Source organism: Sorghum bicolor, chromosome 7, assembly GCF_000003195.3.
Source record: "Sorghum bicolor cultivar BTx623 chromosome 7, Sorghum_bicolor_NCBIv3, whole genome shotgun sequence".
Classification (NCBI taxonomy): Eukaryota; Viridiplantae; Streptophyta; class Magnoliopsida; order Poales; family Poaceae; genus Sorghum; species Sorghum bicolor.
This window is the reverse complement of record NC_012876.2, coordinates 1,997,962-2,016,356: the sequence shown is the minus strand read 5'-3', so window position 1 is coordinate 2,016,356 and position 18,395 is coordinate 1,997,962. Positions and strand designations below refer to the sequence as shown.

Here is an 18,395-nt window from a genome sequence, read left to right as displayed (position 1 = left end):
ACCCACGGTAGTAGTTTATCGGTAGACGGTGCGCAAACTACGAACTCGATGGTGACGCAAGACACGGACAAGCTTTTTATCCAGGTTCGGCCGCCGAGTTGGCGTAATACCTACGTCCTGCGTCTGGTTGTATTGATTTGTGTTGAGAGAATATGATGTCCTAGGGGGTCTCTTGCCTCTCCTTATATAGTCCGGAGGGCAGGGTTACAGATCTGGAAACTAATCCTAGTCGCTTACAATTGCCATAGATAGTTCGATATCAATTCCTATTCTAACCGACTAGAATCCTGCTTGATCTCCACGTCTTGTTTCCTTGCGCGAAACTCCAAGCTGTCGGATCAAACCTTGAGCTTGTCTCGTAATGGGCCAAGCCTCCTGGCCCAAGTCTAGCCGTAAGGATATAGGGGTCTATACCCCCACAGCTAGTCCCCGAGCACCATGTATTGTGATGTAACACGTCGTCTTGAGCTTCTTCGATCAGTGAGGCTTGACGTCTTCAGTAAACAAAAGAGTCGCCCAAACAGTTGCAACGGTACTTTGACCAACTCAAAAGACAGTTGATCAACATTGACATCAAAGAAGCAGGTTGTTCGAAGAATGCATGGCGCTCCAAATTAAAAAAGATTTCTTTCCTGGTGAAGTGTGCCCACTTTACTTTTCTGAAAAGTATAGACCTCAAAAAAGCAAGCATATTCACCGCAAGGTGAAGTGTGCCCACTTAGTCCCCGAGCCTGGTAGTAGGTGACGTAGGCACGTGGTGCCAGGGTCAAAAGAAAAGTCCTCAAAGAAATTCTGAAACTGAGATGCATCGCCAGATGCATCGTACCGATGTAGTCTCCGAGCTTGCTGGAAGGCGAAGTATGAGCCTTGTAGCAAGGTCTAAAAAATTGAATTTACCAGTCCGTCTGCAATTGAATAGACTAATCGACCAGTCCCCGAGCATATAACGTTCGGTGGTCGGTACAGTCCCCGAATTCTCAAATTGGTGGGCTGGTCGACCAGTCCCCGAGCGTATAGTGCTCGGTGGTCGGTACAGTCCCAAAATTCTCAAATTGGTGGGCTGGTCGACCAGTCCCCGAGCGTATAGTGCTCGGTGGTCGGTACAGTCCCAAAACTCTCAAATTGGTAAGCTGGTCGAACAGTTTCCGAGCGTATAGTGCTCGGTGGTCGGCACAGTCCCCGAGCACGGCGTAGGGACCGGTGGACAAGTCCCCGAGCGTGGTTGGGAACGTAAACGTGCTCGGTGGTCGGCACAGTCTTCGAGCACAGCATAGAGAGTAGTCGACAAGTCCCCGAGCGTGGTTGGGAACGTAAACGTGCTCGGTGGTCGGCACAGTCTTCGAGCACAGCATAGAGAGTAGTCGACAAGTCCCCGAGCGTGGTTGGGAACGTAAACGTGCTCGGTGGTCGGAGCAGTCCCCGGGCACAGCGTAGGGAATAGTCGACGAGTCTCCAAGCGTAGCTTGTCGACTGGGCCAAACTCGTGAAAAATAAATATAAAGAATTGGTAGTACATGATGTATAAATAACCTTTAGATAAAAAATCAGTACTAAGATAAGTTTTAGATTTGTTATAAAATTAGCACGAGTAGTTAATTCGTCAGAGGTTGTACCAGCTCTGGTCTAGCCAACAATCAGCATGAGGTGCGGAACCTAGGCACGCGTAGGATTGTCAGCCACGTCAGAGAGCTACTGCCGACCACCCGGAACGCAGAGGGCGGATCTCGTGCACGTGTAGGGAGGAGTCGGAGACAGTACCGGCTCTGGAAAGCTCGTGTAGGAGAAAAAACTAGTCGGCTAAAAAAGTTATTTTGAAGAATAATAATATTAAAGATATTATGCCAAAAATAAATAAAATATTAGAATTGTACTTATCTTTGGACGAAAGTCTGGTCGGGAGAGTTGCTTGACTTGTCGTGATGGTGGTCGCGGCTGTCGTAGCGCCGTTCTTCGCGGCGATTATTATTGCGACTGGTGGTCAGAGCAAGTAGGCTAAACAATTTGGTCGATGGCCCGAGCAGGTCGGTGTTGTCGATCTGCCTCCCTTTGTAGCAGGGAAACGGGTGACGCATTGTCGGCGTGGTCGGAGACGTTGCTGGAGTAGTCAGAGTCGTAGCCAGCGTGGTTGAAGCCGCCGCCGACGTCGATGAAGAAGTGGTTGGCGCAGATCGGATCTACACCTCCTCCGTGGTCATGGCGGTGAAGTTGTTGAAGCTGACGGTGAACGTGAAGTCGCCCGCCATGGCCGCGAAGTCGGGGATGATGGCCATCTTGTTCGTCGGAGAAGTCGTACGCACACCCCCTACCTGGCGCGCCACTGTCGACGAAAGCTGGTCGGCAGTCTACCTTGGGGTATACCCACGGTAGTAGTTTATCGGTAGACGGTGCGCAAACTACGAACTCGATGGTGACGCAAGACACGGACAAGCTTTTTATCCAGGTTCGGCCGCCGAGTTGGCGTAATACCTACGTCCTGCGTCTGATTGTATTGATTTGTGTTGAGAGAATATGATGTCCTAGGGGGTCCCTTGCCTCTCCTTATATAGTCCGGAGGGCAGGGTTACAGATCTGGAAACTAATCCTAGTCGGTTACAATTGCCATAGATAGTTCGATATCAATTCCTATTCTAACCGACTAGAATCCTGCTTGATCTCCACGTCTTGTTTCCTTGCGCGAAACTCTAAGCTATCGGATCAAACCTTGAGCTTGTCTCGTAATGGGCCAAGCCTCCTAGCCTAAGTCTAGCCGTAAGGGTATAGAGGTCTATACCCCCACACCAAGCATCTCAAAACATGTACTACTTCTGTCCTATAATATAATACGTTCTAGGAATTTTAAGATAAATTAAAAGAGAATATAAAAGACACATGTATCCTTATTTTATTTCATAATTAGATGTTGTCATCAACGTGATTAATGATAATTGATTGATAAATGAAAAGTATTTACTGTAAAATTATTTTTTATTCTCTAGAATGCATTATATCTGAACAAAAATTTTGAATGCTAGAATACATTAAAAATCATGACTGAAATAACTGTTCGCTGATTTGTTGTGATAAAAAAAATACCACTTAATGGATAATAGGCTCATATTGGACGTAGGGAGTAGTACTGTACTAGTCAGCTTTGTGACCTACTCTACTGAACAGTGACAGTGGTGCTGATCACCCTCTTGTTCATGCGCTTTGCCTTCGGGCTTCAGCTTAAGAAGAGAAAACCATAAATCAAAGTGGATTTTTTTCATTAATGTGAAATCGCTGGATAGCTGTAGGATTCCAGAGGAAAGGGAGAGACGATTCTACAATCTCTTTCCCCTGTTTTTCAAATGAGTGACACGTTAGTAAATCATTTTGAGTTTGTCAAATATTTCAGTCGCTATTAATAAAATTATCCAAATGAGGGGGCATTTTGCAAACTGTGTGACCATGGCCCGCCCAAATTGTGGGCCACATTTCACAGTCGCGATGCTTCCCTCGCCTGCGGTCGCCGCCGGCGGCTTCCACTGCCCCTGTGGCCCTGTTCCGGATGGAGAGCCAATTCAGCGCCCCTCATCTCTTCCGCCGGCGGGTCACCCTCATGGTCGCCAATGCGGAGGGCACCGGCAGTACGACCCCCACGAACCGCCGCCGCCGCCGTCTCGAGTTCGCCGCCGAACTCGTGGGGTGGGACTCTCGGTTGACGCCCGCCACCCAGGACTACGACCCGGACTCCGGCAACGATCTGGTCAGCCCCACCCCCACCTGATGCTTTCTCTCCCACCATTATTTTAATCCATGGCAAGCGTGTGCATCATCTTAGTTACACGCTCGAGCGGATTGGCGTTTGGATTGTGGGATATGGAGGTTGGGATAGAGATATGAGATAGGGTGGAAATCGTATCCTCTGTTTGCGACATGACAGCGCGATTGCAAGCTGAATCATCAAGAATTGCAGCAACACGTGGATGGTTGAGGATACTTCGATGCAAGCGAGAGCACGCAACCCTGAACCCATCAGATCGGAATGCTTTGGAGCCTGGAGCGGCTGAGGCGAGCAAGTCAACTAGCTGTTCGTCCATCCACAGACAACTTGCAGACCAGCTAGTGCATCTTACGATCTGGATCAGATTGCTAATCTCGATGCCCTTTCGCCCGTGCAATCGAGCTTGCTAGCCATAGTGCAGACATGCCAGCGTTGTAATCAAGCTCAATGCTTGATGAGATTCTTGGCTTCGGTTGCTGCGCATGAGCACGCAGTTGGTCACACCACACATGAGAATGATTCCCTTTGTCTGCTGGTTGAGCTCTGCAGTTGCTTCAGCCTCTCTCGCTATATAAACAAGGAAGCTGAAGCCCACAAGAGACACCATTGTATAGCAGCTTGCCTTTGATCTTGTCCTCTCTTCCATTTCTAGCAGCTTCACAGCTTTCATCAATTCCAAGGATGGCATACCACCTGAGATCTGCGAGCGTGCCTTCGAGCCCTCGCTCCAGCAAGACCGATGTTGAGGAACAGCTGCAAAGCCTGAAGGCAGCCGTCTCATTGCCTTCAGCGACCATCGATACCATGGTCGATGGTCTGAGCAAGCTTGGAAGCATCTACAACTGCATTGACGTGCTGCCCAGTAGCCAGAGGAAGGCAGTGGAGGAGGAGCTCGAGAGCTCCCTCGTCCAGCTCGACCTCTGCAGCGCCGTCCAAGAGAGCTTCGTGGAGCTCAAGGCCACTGTCCAGGAGATGCAGTTGGCTCTCAAAAGAGGAGACGATGCAGCTCTCCAGACCAGGGTTCACCGCTATGTGCGCTTGGTCAAGAAGGCACAGAAGTTGTTCAAGAAGGTCAACAATAAGACTTCTTCTGACATCAAAGGATGCAGGGTGATCAACCTGGTTGCTGAAGCGAGGCAGATTGCTGTGTCAATCCTTGAATCGACATTGCATCTCCTGTCAAAGCAAATTGCAGTGCCAAGTTCTAGCAAGTGGTCGCTTGTCTCCAAGTCGCTCCAAAAGAAGAAAGTCCTGTGCGAGGCGGATCAATTGCAAGGGTTGGAACTGGACATTGTTGATCTTGAGAGCAGAGTTGGGACATTGTTCAGGACGTTGATCCAGAGCAGAGTGTCTCTTCTGAATGCTCTTAGCTTGTAGACAGATCATACAACAACTCCGACCCCCTGCGATTAGCATCCGCCTTTTAGAGGATTTGCTGATCTTCCAAACAATTTTGTATGTACAGATATATATGTCAGAAAGTGTACAGAAAATTACTCAAGTGAAAGGCAAAGTTTTTGGTCCATTTTCTGTTGGTAGTTGGTCTTTCCCTGGTGGTTAATTTTATGGTCTGCATCCTTGCCAGTGATTCCGTTATTTTTTACATCATGCAACGGCCAACAAAACTATAACTAAGGTCAACATCATTAGATTAGAGCTGTTATGGAAATACACGTTTTTGGTATTCTGCATCGGTATGAGAAAATGAGTTGGCCATAATATTCTTGTTCACATGAGATGTGCCTCAACAGCAAGCCCAAGATCCTTATTGTTCCGCAACAGCAAGCAAAAGATCCTTATACACTGAACTTGCTCTCGTTACCTAAAACATGCCAACTCCAAACCATGAGAATTTATCTCCTACCACAGTTTGTTTCCAAGAAACCAATAACTTAGAATTTATTATTGAGAGGAGTCCTTAATATGGTCCTAAAGTTTGTATACACCTTTATCTTCTTTTTTTATTAATATATAGGTTTTTACACCTCCAGTTTCCGTAAAAAAAACATGGATCTCTTATAGTTGTACTGTATTTCACAGGACTTTGTGCCAACTACTTCTGCTCTATGTATGAGTATAATTAGGCTATGCATTCATAATTTTACCCTCCAAAATGAATTTGTTAGATCTTTTTGTCCTTCCTTTTGTTATTAATATGGTTCCATCTAGCCTCTTATATTTTTTTTCAGAACATGCATCTTCAGAGTGAACCCTAAACCGTCAGAGCATGAACCCTCGGAGTGAACCCAAAGGTATGAAAATTTCAGTAATTTCATCAAGATTTCACTTGAATGATACATACCCAATTCATTAAAATAAGTGTTTAGCAACCAGATGATTTGCATGACACCAACACTGCTCCATCCATTAGAGAAGGTTTAGAGGATGCACGAATGCATTAGACCTGCAGACAACCGGAGCACAACATGCTCTAGCAAAGTGACAAAATATAAAACACGTCTGTAGATCGTCTTGATATTGCCAAAGGTGCTGCGCGCCTCAATAATAGAAAAGAATGAGCTTGCCAGGATGCTCACTTCAATTTGAACATATCAGAACCCACCAGATGGGCATGCATGGGAACCTGGAGCTGGGAGGTGAAGTCAACTCGATGTTCGCCCCTCCACCGGCAGCTTGCATGCTAATAATCCATCTCACGATCTAGATCTGATGCTAATCTCCACTCCATTTCATTCGTGCAGGCGAGCTTGCTAGCCATAGTGCAGACATGACAGCCTCGTAATCAAGATCAATGGGCAATGCAGTTCTTATTAGTTAGCTTTGGTTGCAGTGCATGAGCACCCAGTTGGTCACACATGGAATGATTCTCCATGTCTGCTGGTTCAGCTCTGCAGTTGCATCCGATTCTCCATGTCGGCTGGTTAAGCTGTGCAGTTGCATCCACCTCCTTTGCTATATAAACAAGGAAGCTCAAGCCCGGAAGACACCATTGCAGCCGCCTGTCTTTTATCTTTCTTCTCTCCCGCTCCAAGAAGTTTCAGTGTTTCACAGCTTTCACCAATTCCAAGGATGGCTTGCCACCTGAGATCTGCTAGCATGCCTTCGAGCCCTCGCTCCAGCGAGACTTCTGTTGACGAACAGATTCTGAGCCTGAAAGCAGCCATCTCCCTGCCTTCAGCAACCATCGAAACCATGGTCGATGGTCTGAGCAAGCTTGGGAGCATCTATCACCGCATAGATGCAGTCGCATGCCTGCCTAGCAGCCAGAGGAAGGCAGTGGAGGAGGAGCTTGAGCGCTCTCTCGTCTTGCTCGACCTCTGCAGCGCCGTGCAAGAGAGCTTTGTGGAGCTCAAGGCCACTGTCCAGGAGATGCAGTTGGCTCTCAAAAGAGGAGATGATGCGGCTCTCCAGACCAAGATTCAGTGCTATGCGCGCTTGGTCAAGAAGGCACAGAAGATGTTCAAGAAGTTCAACAAGAAGACTGCTTCTGACATCAAAGGATGCAGGGTGATCAACCTGGTTGCTGAAGCGAGGGAGATTGCCTTGTCAATCCTCAAATCAACATTGCATCTCCTGTCGAAGCAAATCGCGATGCCAAGTTCTAGCAAGTGGTCGCTTGTCTCCAAGTCATTCCAAAAGAAGACAATCATGTGCGAAGCGGAGCAGTTGCAAGGGTTGGAGCTGGACATTGTTGATCTTGACAGCAGAGTTGGGACACTGTTCAGGACATTGATCCAGAGCAGAGTGTCCCTTCTGAATACTCTTAGCTTGTAGACAGATCATGCAACAACTCTGACCCCCTGCGATTAGCATCCGCCTTTTAGAGGATTTGCTGATATACAAACAATTTTGTGTGTACATATATATGAGAGAATATTTACAGAAAATTACTCAAATGAGAGGCAAAGTTTTTGGTGAATTTCCTGTTCGCAGTTGGTGTCTCTCTCTCTTGTGGGTAGTTTTTTGGTGTGCATCCTTGCTGGTCATTCCTTTTTTTTAACATCATGCAAAGGTCAGTGAAACTAGGGCTAAGCTGAACATCATTTGAGCTGTTATGGAAAATTGGAAATACACGTTATTTGGTAGTCAACATCAGTATGAGAAAATGAGTTGGCCATATTCCTGTACACATGAGATGTGCCTTAACAGCAAACCCAAGATCCTTGTACAGTGGATCTCGCTCTCCCTACCTAAGACATGCCAACTCCAAACTATGAGAATTTATCTCCTACCACAATTTGTTTCCAAGAAACCAATAATTTAGCATTTACTGTTGAGTGGAATCATGTACAACTGAACTGTTGATATTAATATCCCTCCGTAAAGGATTTAGAAGTCGTTTTGGACAATGTTTGGGTCAAATATTGGGAATAAAAATCATCAATAACTTTTAAATTGTTGAGTTTGCAAATGTGAAAATTATATGAATAGATTTGTCTTGAAAAATTCTTTCATAAAAGTATACATATATCATTCTTTCCTAAATATTTTTATAAATAAGATGTCAAAGTTGTGTTTTGAAGACCGTGTCGTTATCCTAAACGACTTCTAAATCCTATACGGGAGTAGGCCTATTATATATACCTTTATCTTTTTTATTAACATATATAATCAGTTGGGGTTTTATACCCCTCCAGTTTACTCCAGAAAAAAACATATATCTTATATAGTTGTATTTGTATTTCACAGGACCTTGTGTGATCTACTTCTGCTCCATATATGAGTACAATTACGGTATACTCTCATAATTTTTCCCACCAAAATGAATTTGTTAGAAATTTTTGTCCTTGTTTTTCTTATTAATATGGTTCCATCTAGCCTCTTATAATTGTTTTTTTTCCCAGAGCATGGATCTTCAAAGTAAATCCTCAGAGCATGAATCTTCAGAGTGAACCCAAATGTAAGAAAGTTTCAGGCCTTGTTTAATTTTTAAGATTCTCCGTTACATCGAATCTTTAGATAGATGCATGAAACATTAAATATGGATAAAAAATGACTAATTACACAGTTTATCTGTAATTTGTGAAATGGATCTTTTAAGTCTAGTTAGTCCATGATTAGACAACAATTGTTAAACATAAACGAAAATACTACAGTAGCCAAATCCAAAAGAAATTCGCGAACTAAACAAGGCCTCAATAATTTCATCAAGATTTAATTGAATGACATAACAAATTCATAAAAATAAATATTTAGCAACCAGATGATCACTCTTGCTCTAGATCTCAGCTACCCACTGATCATATCGTACTGTTTTTCCGTGAAAGGCAACTTTGGCTTGTGTCAGACTCTTATACACGTTTCACTCTCAAATCGTGAAAGTGCCCGATGAAGACGCCAGTGACTGTTCACAACACGAACTGGGCCTTGTTTAGATGCGAAAATATTTTGGATTTCGCTACCGTAGCATTTTCGTTTATTTATGGCAAATATTGTCTAATCATGGACTAACTAGGATCAAAAGATTTGTCTCGCGATTTATAGTTAAACTGTGCAATTAGTTTTTATTTTTGTATATATTTAATGCTTTATACATATACCGAAAGATTCGATGTGATTGGAAATCTTGAAAATTTTTTGGTTTTTGAGGTGAACTAAACAAGGCCTTGGAAAAAAGTGCCTTAATCTTTTTGTTAGTTAGAGTACCTGCTGTAAGCTAATACGGACACTTGTGGAAGCAAAACCAGTGGGCGGTGTGATCTACAGCCTTCACGCAGACATGGAGGCTGACGCTAACAACCAGCACAACATGCATAGGCAAAGCCACAAAATTATAGAACACGATCATCTTGAGTTTGACAATTATTCCAGTCACATTTAATAATAATCATCTAAATTTTTTAGTTGCAAACTGGCCGTAGCCCAATTGACAACCGATTCGCTTGTGTATCAGTCGAATCCGCCAGTTTTTTCTCTCGCAGCAAAAACAAATCAGGCAAGAGTAATTCTGCCATGACTTATCATTTCACTGTCGCGAGGCTTCCCCTCCTGTCACCGCCGGCCGCTTCCGCTGCCCCTGTTCCGGATGGAGAGCCAATTTAGCGCCAGCATCTCCACCGCCGGCGCCCCGTGAGTCACCCCCATGGTCTCCAAGAAGCGAGGGCAACGGCAGGACGACCCCCAAGGACCAAGGCCGCCGCCGCCGCCGCCTCTGGTTCGCCGCTAAACTCTTGGGGGGTGGGCCTTTCCGCAACGATCTGGTCAGCCCCACCTGCCTCTTCTTCCCCTTACACTTTTCTCTCCTGTTTTTGTAATCCATGGCAAGCGTGTGCATCATCTTAATTACACGCTCAAGCGGATTCGTTGCTGCTGCCACTAATTGCGACATGACAGCACGATAGCAAGCTGAATCATCTAACGATGACTGAGGATACTTCGGTGCAAGCGGGCACACAAAGCAGAACCCACCGGATTGGAATGCTTTGGGAGCCGGGAGCTAAAGGCCACCCTCCATCGGCAACCTGCAGACCAATTAAAGATCTCACGATCTGGATCGGATGCTAATCTTGACGCCCCTTTCGCCCGTGCTGGCAAGCTTGTCAGCCATAATGCAGACATGACAGCCCTGTGATCAAGCTCAATGCGTGATGAGATTCTTCGCTTCGGTTGCAGCGTCTGAGCACGCAGTTGCCCACACATGAAAACGATTCTCCTTGTCTGCTGGTTCAGCTGTACAGTTGCTTCAGGGTCTCTCGCTATATAAACAAGGAAGCCAAAGCCAAGAAGAGACACCATTGTAGCAGCTTGTCTTTGTCCTCTCTTCTATTCTAGTAGCCTCATAGCTTTCATCAGTGCTAAGGATGGCATACCACATGAGATCTGCTAGCGTTCCTTCGAGCCCTCGCTCCAGCAAGACCAGTGTTGAGGAACAGCTACAGAGCCTGAAGGCAGCTGTCTCATCGCCTTCAGCAACCATCGAAACCATGGTCGATGGTCTCAGCAAGCTCGGGAGCATCTACATCCACATAGATGCCCTCACAGGCCTGCCCAGCAGCCAGAGGAGAGCAGTGGAAGAGGAGCTCGAGCGCTCCCTCGTCCTGCTCGACCTCTGCAGCGCCATGAAAGAGAGCTTTGTGGAGCTCAAGGCCACTGTCCAGGAGATGCAGATGGCTCTCAGAAGAGGAGACGGCGTGGCTCTCCAAACCAAGATACAGTGCTATGTGCGCTCGGTCAAGAAGGCACAAAAGCTGTTCAAGAAGGTCAACAAGAAGGCTGCTACTGACATCAAAGGATGCAGGTTGATCAACCTGGTCTCTGAAGCGAGGGAGATTGCTGTGTCAATCCTTGAATCGACATTGCATCTCCTGTCGAAACAAATCGCGATGCCAAGTTCTAGCAAGTGGTCGCTTGTCTCCAAGTCGTTCCAAAAGAAGACAATCATGTGCAATGCGGAGCAGTTGCAAGGGTTGGAATTGGACATTGTTGATCTTGAGAGCGGAGTTGGGACATTGTTCAGGACGTTGATCCAGAGCAGAGTGGCTCTTCTTAATACTCTTAGCTTGTAGACAGATCATACAACAACTCTGACCCCCTGCGATTAGCATCCGCCTTTTAGAGGATTCGCTGATCATACAAACAATTTTGTTGTGTGTACATATATATGAGAGAATGTACAGAAAATTACTCAAATGATAGGCAAAGTTTTTGGTCAATTTCTTGTTGGCAATTGGTCTCTCTCTTGTGGCTCATTTTATGGTGTGCATCCTTGCCGGTCTTTCCTTTTTTGTTTTACATCATGCAATGGTCAGCAAAACTAGAGCTAAGGTGAACATTATGTTTTTGGCAATTGGTCTCTCTCCTGTTATTGAAATACACGTTTTGGTATTCAACATTAGTATGAGAAAAATGAGTTGGCCATAATATTCCTGTTCACATGAGATGTGCCTTAACAGCAAAACCAAGATCCTTGTACAGTGGATCTTGCTCTCCCTAGCTAAGACATGCCAACTCCAAACTATGAGAATTTATCTCCTACCACGATTTGTTCCCAAGAAACCAATAATTTAGCATTGTTTATTGAGTGGAATCCAGTACAACTGCACAGTTGATATTAATATAGGCCTTCTCTTTGTTTACACCTTTATATTTTTGATTAACAAATATAATCAGTAGGGGTTTTACCCCTCCAGTTTTCTCCAGAAAAAAACATGGTTCTCTTATAGTTGTATTGTATTTCAAGGATCGTGTGCCATCTACTTCTGCTCTATGTATGCTTATAATTATGGTGTTCATTTATAATTTTACCCACCAAAATGAATTTGTTAGATCTTTTTGTCCTTCTTTTTCTTATTATAATATGGTTCCATCTAGCCTCTTTTAATTATTTTTCTTTTCCAGAGCATGGATCTTCAGAGTGAACCTTGAGAGCATGAATCTTCAGAGTGAACCCAAAGGTAAGAAAGTTTCAGTAATTTCATCAAGATTTAACTTGAATGATACATAGCAAATTCATAAAAATAGGTGTTTAGCAACCAGATGACTTGCATGACACCAACACTACTCTTCCAATAGAGAAGGGTCAAAGGATGCACGAATGCACTATTGTCATGATTTGTTGCAGATAAGAGCACGGCATGCTCTAGGAAAACCACAAAATTACAAAACACCTTTGTAGATCATCTTGTAGATTGCCAAAGGTGTTACATGCTTCAATTAAACAAAAATAATGAATATGCCAGCTGTGCTCACTTCAATTAAACATAGCAGAACCCACCAGTTCGGAATGCATGGGAACCTGGAGCTGGGAGGCGAAGTCAACTAGATGTTCGCCCCTCCACTGGCAACTTGCAGGCTAATTAATCCATCTCACGATCTAGATCAGATGCTAATCTCGATGCCCTTTCGTCCATGCAGCGAGCTTGCCGGCCATAGCACAGACATGGCAGCCTTGTAATCAAGCCCAATGGGCAATGCAATTCTTATTAGTTTTCTTCGGTGGCAGCGCTTGAGCATGTAGTTGTTCACACATGAGAATGATTCTCCCTGTCTGCTGGTTCAGCTCTGCAGTTGCATTCACCTCCTTTGCTATATAAACAAGGAAGCCGAAGCCTGGAAGACACCATTGCAACAGCTTGCCTTTGATCTTTCTTCTTTCCCACTCCCAGAGGCTGCAGTGTTTCACAGCTTTCACTGAATCCAAAGATGGCATACCACATGAGATCTGCGAGCCTGCCTTCGAGCCCTAGCAAGACAGATGTTGAGGAACAGATTCTGAGCCTCAAAGCTGCCATCTCTCTGCCTTCAGCGACCATCGAAACCATGGTCGATGGTCTGAGCATGCTCGGGAGCATCTACATCCACATAGATGCACTCACATGCCTGCCCAGCAGCCAGAGGAAAGCAGTGGAAGAGGAGCTTGAGCGCTCCCTCGTCCTACTCGACCTCTGCAGTGCCGAGCAAGAGAGCTTCGTGGAGCTCAAGTTCATTGTCCAGGAGATGCAGTTGGCTGTCAAAAGAGGAGACGACGCGGCTCTCCAGACCAGGGTTCAGTGCTATGCGCGCTTGGTCAAGAAGGCACAGAAGCTGTTCAAGAAGGTCAACAAGAAGACTGCTTCTGCCATCGAAGGATGCAGGGTGATCAACCTGGTTGCTGAAGCAAGGGAGATTGCCGTGTCAATCCTCGAATCAACATTTCATCTCCTGTTGAAGCAAATTGCGATGCCAAGTTCTAGCAAGTGGTCACTTGTCTCCAAGACGTTCCAAAAGAAGAGAATCATATGTGAGGCGGAGCAGTTGCAAGGGTTGGAGCTGGACATTGTTGGTATTGAAAGTGGAGTTGGGACTTTGTTCAGGACGTTGATCCAGAGCAGAGTTTCTCTTCTGAATACTCTTAGCTTGTAGACAGATCATACAACAAGTCAGCAACTCTGACACCCTGCGATTAGCATCCGCCTTTTAGAGGATTTGCTGATCATACAAACAATTTTGTATGTACAAATATATATATGTAAGGAAGTGTACAGAAAATTACTCAAATGAGAGGCAAAGTTTTTGTTCCATTTCCTGTTGGCAGACTGTCTCTCTCTCTCGTGGCTAATTTTATGGTGTGCATCCTTGCCTATGAATCTTTTTTTTACATCATGCAAAGGCCAGCCAAACAGTGACTAAGGTCTGCATCATTTTGAGCTGTTATGGAGATACACGTTTTTCTGGTATTCAACATCAGTATGAGAAAATGAGTTGGCCATAATATTCTTTTTCACATGATATGTGCCCTAACAGCAAGCCCAAGATCCTTATACAGTGGATCTCCTGCTCCCTACCTAAAATATGCCAACTCCAAACCTTGAGAATTTCTCTCGTACAACGATTTGTTTCCAAGAAACTAATAACTTAGCATTTATTATTGAGTGGAATCCTGTGCAGGATATTAATATGGTCCTTCTCTTTGCATATACCTTTATCTTTTTTATTAATATATATAATCAGTAGGGGTTTTACCCCTCCTGTTTCCTAAAAAAAACATGAATCTCTTATAGTTGTATTTTATTTCACAGGACTATGTTCCATCTACTTCTGCTCTATATATGATTATAATTAAGCTATACACTCATAGTTTTATACAACCAAAATGAATATGTTAGATCTTTTTGCTCTTTTTCTTATAATATGGTTCCTTCTAGCTTCTCATAATTGTTTTTTTTACAGAGAATGGATCTTCAGAGTGAACCCTCTGAGCAAGACTCTTCAGAGTGAAACCAAAGGTAAGAAAGTTTCAGTAATTTCATAATATTTCACTATAATGATATATAGAAAATTCATTGAATTAAGTGTTTAGCAACCAGATGACTTGCATGACACCAACACTGCCCTATCCATTCAAGAAGGGTTAGATGATGCACAGATGCACTAGACTGAATTGTCATGATTTGTTGCAGACAACAGGAGCACGGCATACTCTAGCTAAGCCTCAAAAATTACAAAACACGTATGTAGATCATCTTGAGATTGCCAAAGGTGCTACACGCTTCAATTAAACAAAAAACTTTGAACATGCCAGAGATGCTTGTTTCAATTAAAAATAACAGAACCCATTAGATCGGAATGCAAGGGAAGGACCGAACCTTGAGCTGGGAGTCGAAGTCAACTAGATGTTCACCCCTCTACCGGCAACTTGCAGGCTAATTAATTCATCTGATGATCTGGATCAGATGCTAATCTTGATGCCCTTCCATCCGTGCAGGCGAGCTTGCCAGCCATAGCGCAGACATGACAGCCTCGTACAGTGAGCAATGAGGCGCCCTTCCATTAGTTGGCTACCTGGCTTTTGGTTGCAGTGCATGAGAACACGGTCACACATGAGAATGATTCTCCCTGTCTGCTAGTTCAGCTCTGCAGTGGCATCCACCTCCTTCGCTATATAAACAAGGAAGCCGAAGCCCAGAAGACACCATTCAGCAGCTTGCCTTTTATTTTTCTTCATTCCCACTCCAAGAAGTTTCAGTGTGTCACAACTTTCACCAATTCCAAGGATGGCGTGCCACCTGAGATCTGTGAGCATGCCTTCAAGCCCTTGCTCCAAAGAGACCGATGTTGAGGAACAGCTACAGAGCCTGAAGGCAGCCATCTCATCGCCTTCAGCCACCATCGAAACCATGGTGGGTGATCTGAGCAAGCTCGGGAGCATCTATGACCGCATAGACGCCCTCACATGCATGCCCATCAGCCAGAGGAAGGCAGTGGAGGAGGAGCTCGAGCACTCCCTCATCCTGCTCGACCTCTGCAGCACCGTGCAAGAGAGCTTTGTAGAGCTCAAGGCCAGCGTCCAGGAGATGCAATTGGCTCTCAAAAGAAGAGACGACGCGGCTCTCCAGACCAAGATTCAGTGCTATGTGCGCTCAGCCAAGAAGGCGCAGAAGCTGTTCAAGAAGGTCAACAAGAAGACGGCCTCTGATATCGAAGGATGCAGGGTGATCAAGCTGGTTGCTGAAGCGAGAGAGATTGCCATGTCGGTCCTTGAATCGACGTTGCATCTCTTGTCGAAGCAAATTGTGATGCCGAGTTCTAGCAAGTGGTCACTCGTCTCCAGGTCATTCCAAAAGAAGAGAATTGTGTACGAAGCGGAGCAATTGCAAGGGTTGGAGCTGGACATTGTTGATCTTGAGAGCAGAGTCGGGACTTTGTTCAGGACATTGATCCAGAGCAGAGTTTCTCTTCTCAATACTCTTAGCTTGTAGACCGATCATACAACACTCTGACCCCCTGTGATTGGCGTCCACCTTTTAGAGGATTTGCTGATCATACAAACAATTTTGTATGTACAGATATATGATAGAAAGTGTACAGAAATATACATTAATTGAGAGGCAATTTTTTTGGTCTATTTCGTTTTGTCTCCTCTCGTCTCTCTTGTGACTATTTTTTGGTGTGTACTCTTTCCTGTGATTTCTTTTTGTTGTACATCATGCAAATCAGCAAAACAAAAAATGTGGAACTAGGTCTGCATCTTTTGAACTGTTATGGACACATGTTCCCAGTATTCGACATCATTATGAGAAAAATGAGTTGGACATAATATTTTTGTTCAAATGAGATGTGCCTCAACAAGCAATAGATCCTCATACAGTGGATCTTGCTCTCCCTAGCTAAAACATGCCGGTTCCAAACCAGTAACTTGCAACTGCACAATTTTTTTCTTGAACATGAGGCGAGGAGAGCTATATATCATTGTATTATAAGAAGAAAATTGGACTGCACAGTTAGATATTAGTAACTTGGACCTTCTCTAGTTCTCTTTGTATGCACCTTTATCTTTTACCCCTTCTTTTTCCTTAAAAAAATCATGGAACTCTTATAGTAATTGCATTATATTTCCTAGGAACTTGTGCCATCTATTTCTACCCTATGTGTATGAGTACTATTTGGCTATACATTCATAATTTGACCCACCAAAATGAAATGCTAGATCTTTCTGTCCTCTCTCTTATTAGTTATTAATATGTTTCTTTCTGTTCTCTTTTTTTCAGAGCGTTGATCTTCAAATTGACTGAAAAAGGTAAGATAATTGAGTAATTTCATCAAGATTTCACTTGAATGATACATAAAAAAATCATTTACAAGTGTTTATCAACCAGATTGACACCCACACTGCTTTGTAACAATATACATGATTTGAGGATGCACGAATGCGCTAGACTGAACTGTCATGATTTGTTGTGGATAACAGGAGGACAATATGCACAAAGCCACCAAATTATAAAGACGTCAGTAGATCATCTTGAGATTGCTGAAGATGTGCTGCACGCTACAATTAAACCAAAAAAAAATGAACATGCCAGTGATGTTGCATGAGGATTCACCAGAACCAGTCAACAGTTTAGCAGGCATGAACAATGAGGTCAACTGCTGCCTCCACCACTCTACCAGCATCGTAACAGCTCTAAATCTCGCGTTGCATAGCTTGCTCACTGATGTCATGATCTGGATCTAACATTAAACTACACACTCGTGTACACCATTTTGCCTCTTATCTAAGCAAGCAAACAACCAAAAAGAATCAGCTTGTCATGCAAATAGGTGGTTTTGTTGCAGCAGCACAACACCTCCCATCAATGAGATTCCTGTCGATACTGTCGTTGAGTTCATTTCTTCATTTTGTTTGGTTATATAAAGAGGCAAACTACAGCCAGTTGACACCATTGACGCTTTGTTTGGATGTTGTCGGATTCACCTCGATCCACATGTGTTGGAGTGGATTGGGGTGGAATTTAGTTCAAGTTCTACTCCAATCCAATCCAACACATGTGGATTGATGCGAAACCGACTACATCCAAACAAGGCCTGAAGCAGTTCAGCACCAGCTCTCTTCTCTTATTACTTTCTAGAGAACAAAATAGCACTACAATTTCTACTACTACCGTGGCTTACCATCTCAGATCTGCTAGCGTGCCTTCTAGCCCCTGCTCCAACGAAGTCGATGCTGATGAGCAGCTCCAGAGCGTGAAGACAACACTTTCTTCATCATCTGTGACCATTGGAACCATGTGCCATGGTTTGAGAAAGCTTGGAGAAGTCTACAACTGCATCAGCGAACTGGCATGCTTACTCAGCAGCCAAGTTACACAGCAGAGGAAAGCAGTGGAAGAAGAGCTGGAGCGCTCACTTGTCTTGCTTGATCTTTGCAACACCATGCAAGAGAGCTTTGGAGAACTCAAGATGAGCATCATGGACATGCAGGTGGCTCTCAAGAGAGGAGACGATGCAGCTGTGCTAGTCATGATCCAGTCCTACATCCGATTGGTGAAGATATGCCACAGAAACAGTTCAAGAAGATCAGCAAGAAGGCCATTGCAGCTGATCAGGAACACCGCAGGGTCATCAAGCTATTGTCTGAAGCCAGAGAGGTTGCGGTCTCCATGCTAGAAACGTCGTCACATCTCTTGACAAATCAAATTGCGGTGCCGAGTCGTAGCAAGTGGTCTCTTGTCTCCAAGACATTCCAGAAAATTGCAGGAGTTAGAGTTGGACATTGTTGATCTTGAGAGCGGAGTTGAGGCTTTGTTCAGGACATTGATCCAGAGCAGAGTTTCTCTTCTGAATACTCTTAATTTGTAGATAGATCATACAAAGTCTGGCAGCCTGTGATTAGCATCCACCTTTTAGAGGATCTGCTGATCATCATTTTTTATGTAAATATGAGAGAAAGTATATAGAAAGAAATTTAATCTATACAAATCAAAGCTTTGGTCCA

At 44.4% G+C, this 18,395-nt stretch overlaps 3 protein-coding genes and 1 pseudogene across 7 annotated transcripts; all 4 read left to right on the top strand.

Annotated features, from left to right (window-relative positions):
* LOC8074029 lies at positions 3,450 to 7,625 on the top strand. 2 transcript variants are annotated; one of them, XM_021465251.1, is made up of 3 exons: positions 3,459 to 3,727; positions 5,935 to 5,997; positions 6,448 to 7,625. In XM_021465251.1, the coding sequence occupies exon 3, from the start codon at positions 6,776 to 6,778 to the stop codon at positions 7,478 to 7,480; it is 705 nt and encodes a 234-aa protein (XP_021320926.1). In that variant the 5' UTR covers positions 3,459 to 3,727; positions 5,935 to 5,997; positions 6,448 to 6,775; the 3' UTR covers positions 7,481 to 7,625. The 2 variants fall into 2 exon arrangements, with proteins under 2 accessions (XP_002444952.2, XP_021320926.1); XM_002444907.2 differs by having other exon boundaries at positions 3,450 to 5,997.
* On the top strand, positions 9,240 to 16,028 carry LOC8074027. 4 transcript variants are annotated; one of them, XM_021465248.1, is made up of 4 exons: positions 9,240 to 9,906; positions 12,044 to 12,099; positions 14,354 to 14,409; positions 14,889 to 16,028. In XM_021465248.1, the coding sequence occupies exon 4, from the start codon at positions 15,178 to 15,180 to the stop codon at positions 15,880 to 15,882; it is 705 nt and encodes a 234-aa protein (XP_021320923.1). In that variant the 5' UTR covers positions 9,240 to 9,906; positions 12,044 to 12,099; positions 14,354 to 14,409; positions 14,889 to 15,177; the 3' UTR covers positions 15,883 to 16,028. The 4 variants fall into 4 exon arrangements, with proteins under 4 accessions (XP_021320923.1, XP_002444950.1, XP_021320925.1 ...); XM_002444905.2 differs by lacking the exons at positions 14,354 to 14,409; positions 14,889 to 16,028 and adding an exon at positions 12,705 to 13,712 and having other exon boundaries at positions 9,257 to 9,906; XM_021465250.1 differs by lacking the exons at positions 14,354 to 14,409; positions 14,889 to 16,028 and adding an exon at positions 12,560 to 13,712 and having other exon boundaries at positions 9,257 to 9,906.
* Positions 9,905 to 11,372, top strand: LOC8074028. Its single transcript, XM_002444906.2, has one exon. It carries the CDS (start codon positions 10,507 to 10,509, stop codon positions 11,209 to 11,211), a length of 705 nt encoding a protein of 234 aa, XP_002444951.1. The 5' UTR covers positions 9,905 to 10,506; the 3' UTR covers positions 11,212 to 11,372.
* Positions 17,465 to 18,395, top strand: LOC8074026 (annotated as a pseudogene).

What these genes read in the sequence shown, in the direction of transcription:
- LOC8074029 (XM_021465251.1), top strand. Translation starts at nt 6,776, where the DNA reads ATGGCTTGCCACCTGAGATCTGCTAGCATGCCTTCGAGCCCTCGCTCC.
- LOC8074028 (XM_002444906.2), top strand. Translation starts at nt 10,507, where the DNA reads ATGGCATACCACATGAGATCTGCTAGCGTTCCTTCGAGCCCTCGCTCC.
- LOC8074027 (XM_021465248.1), top strand. Translation starts at nt 15,178, where the DNA reads ATGGCGTGCCACCTGAGATCTGTGAGCATGCCTTCAAGCCCTTGCTCC.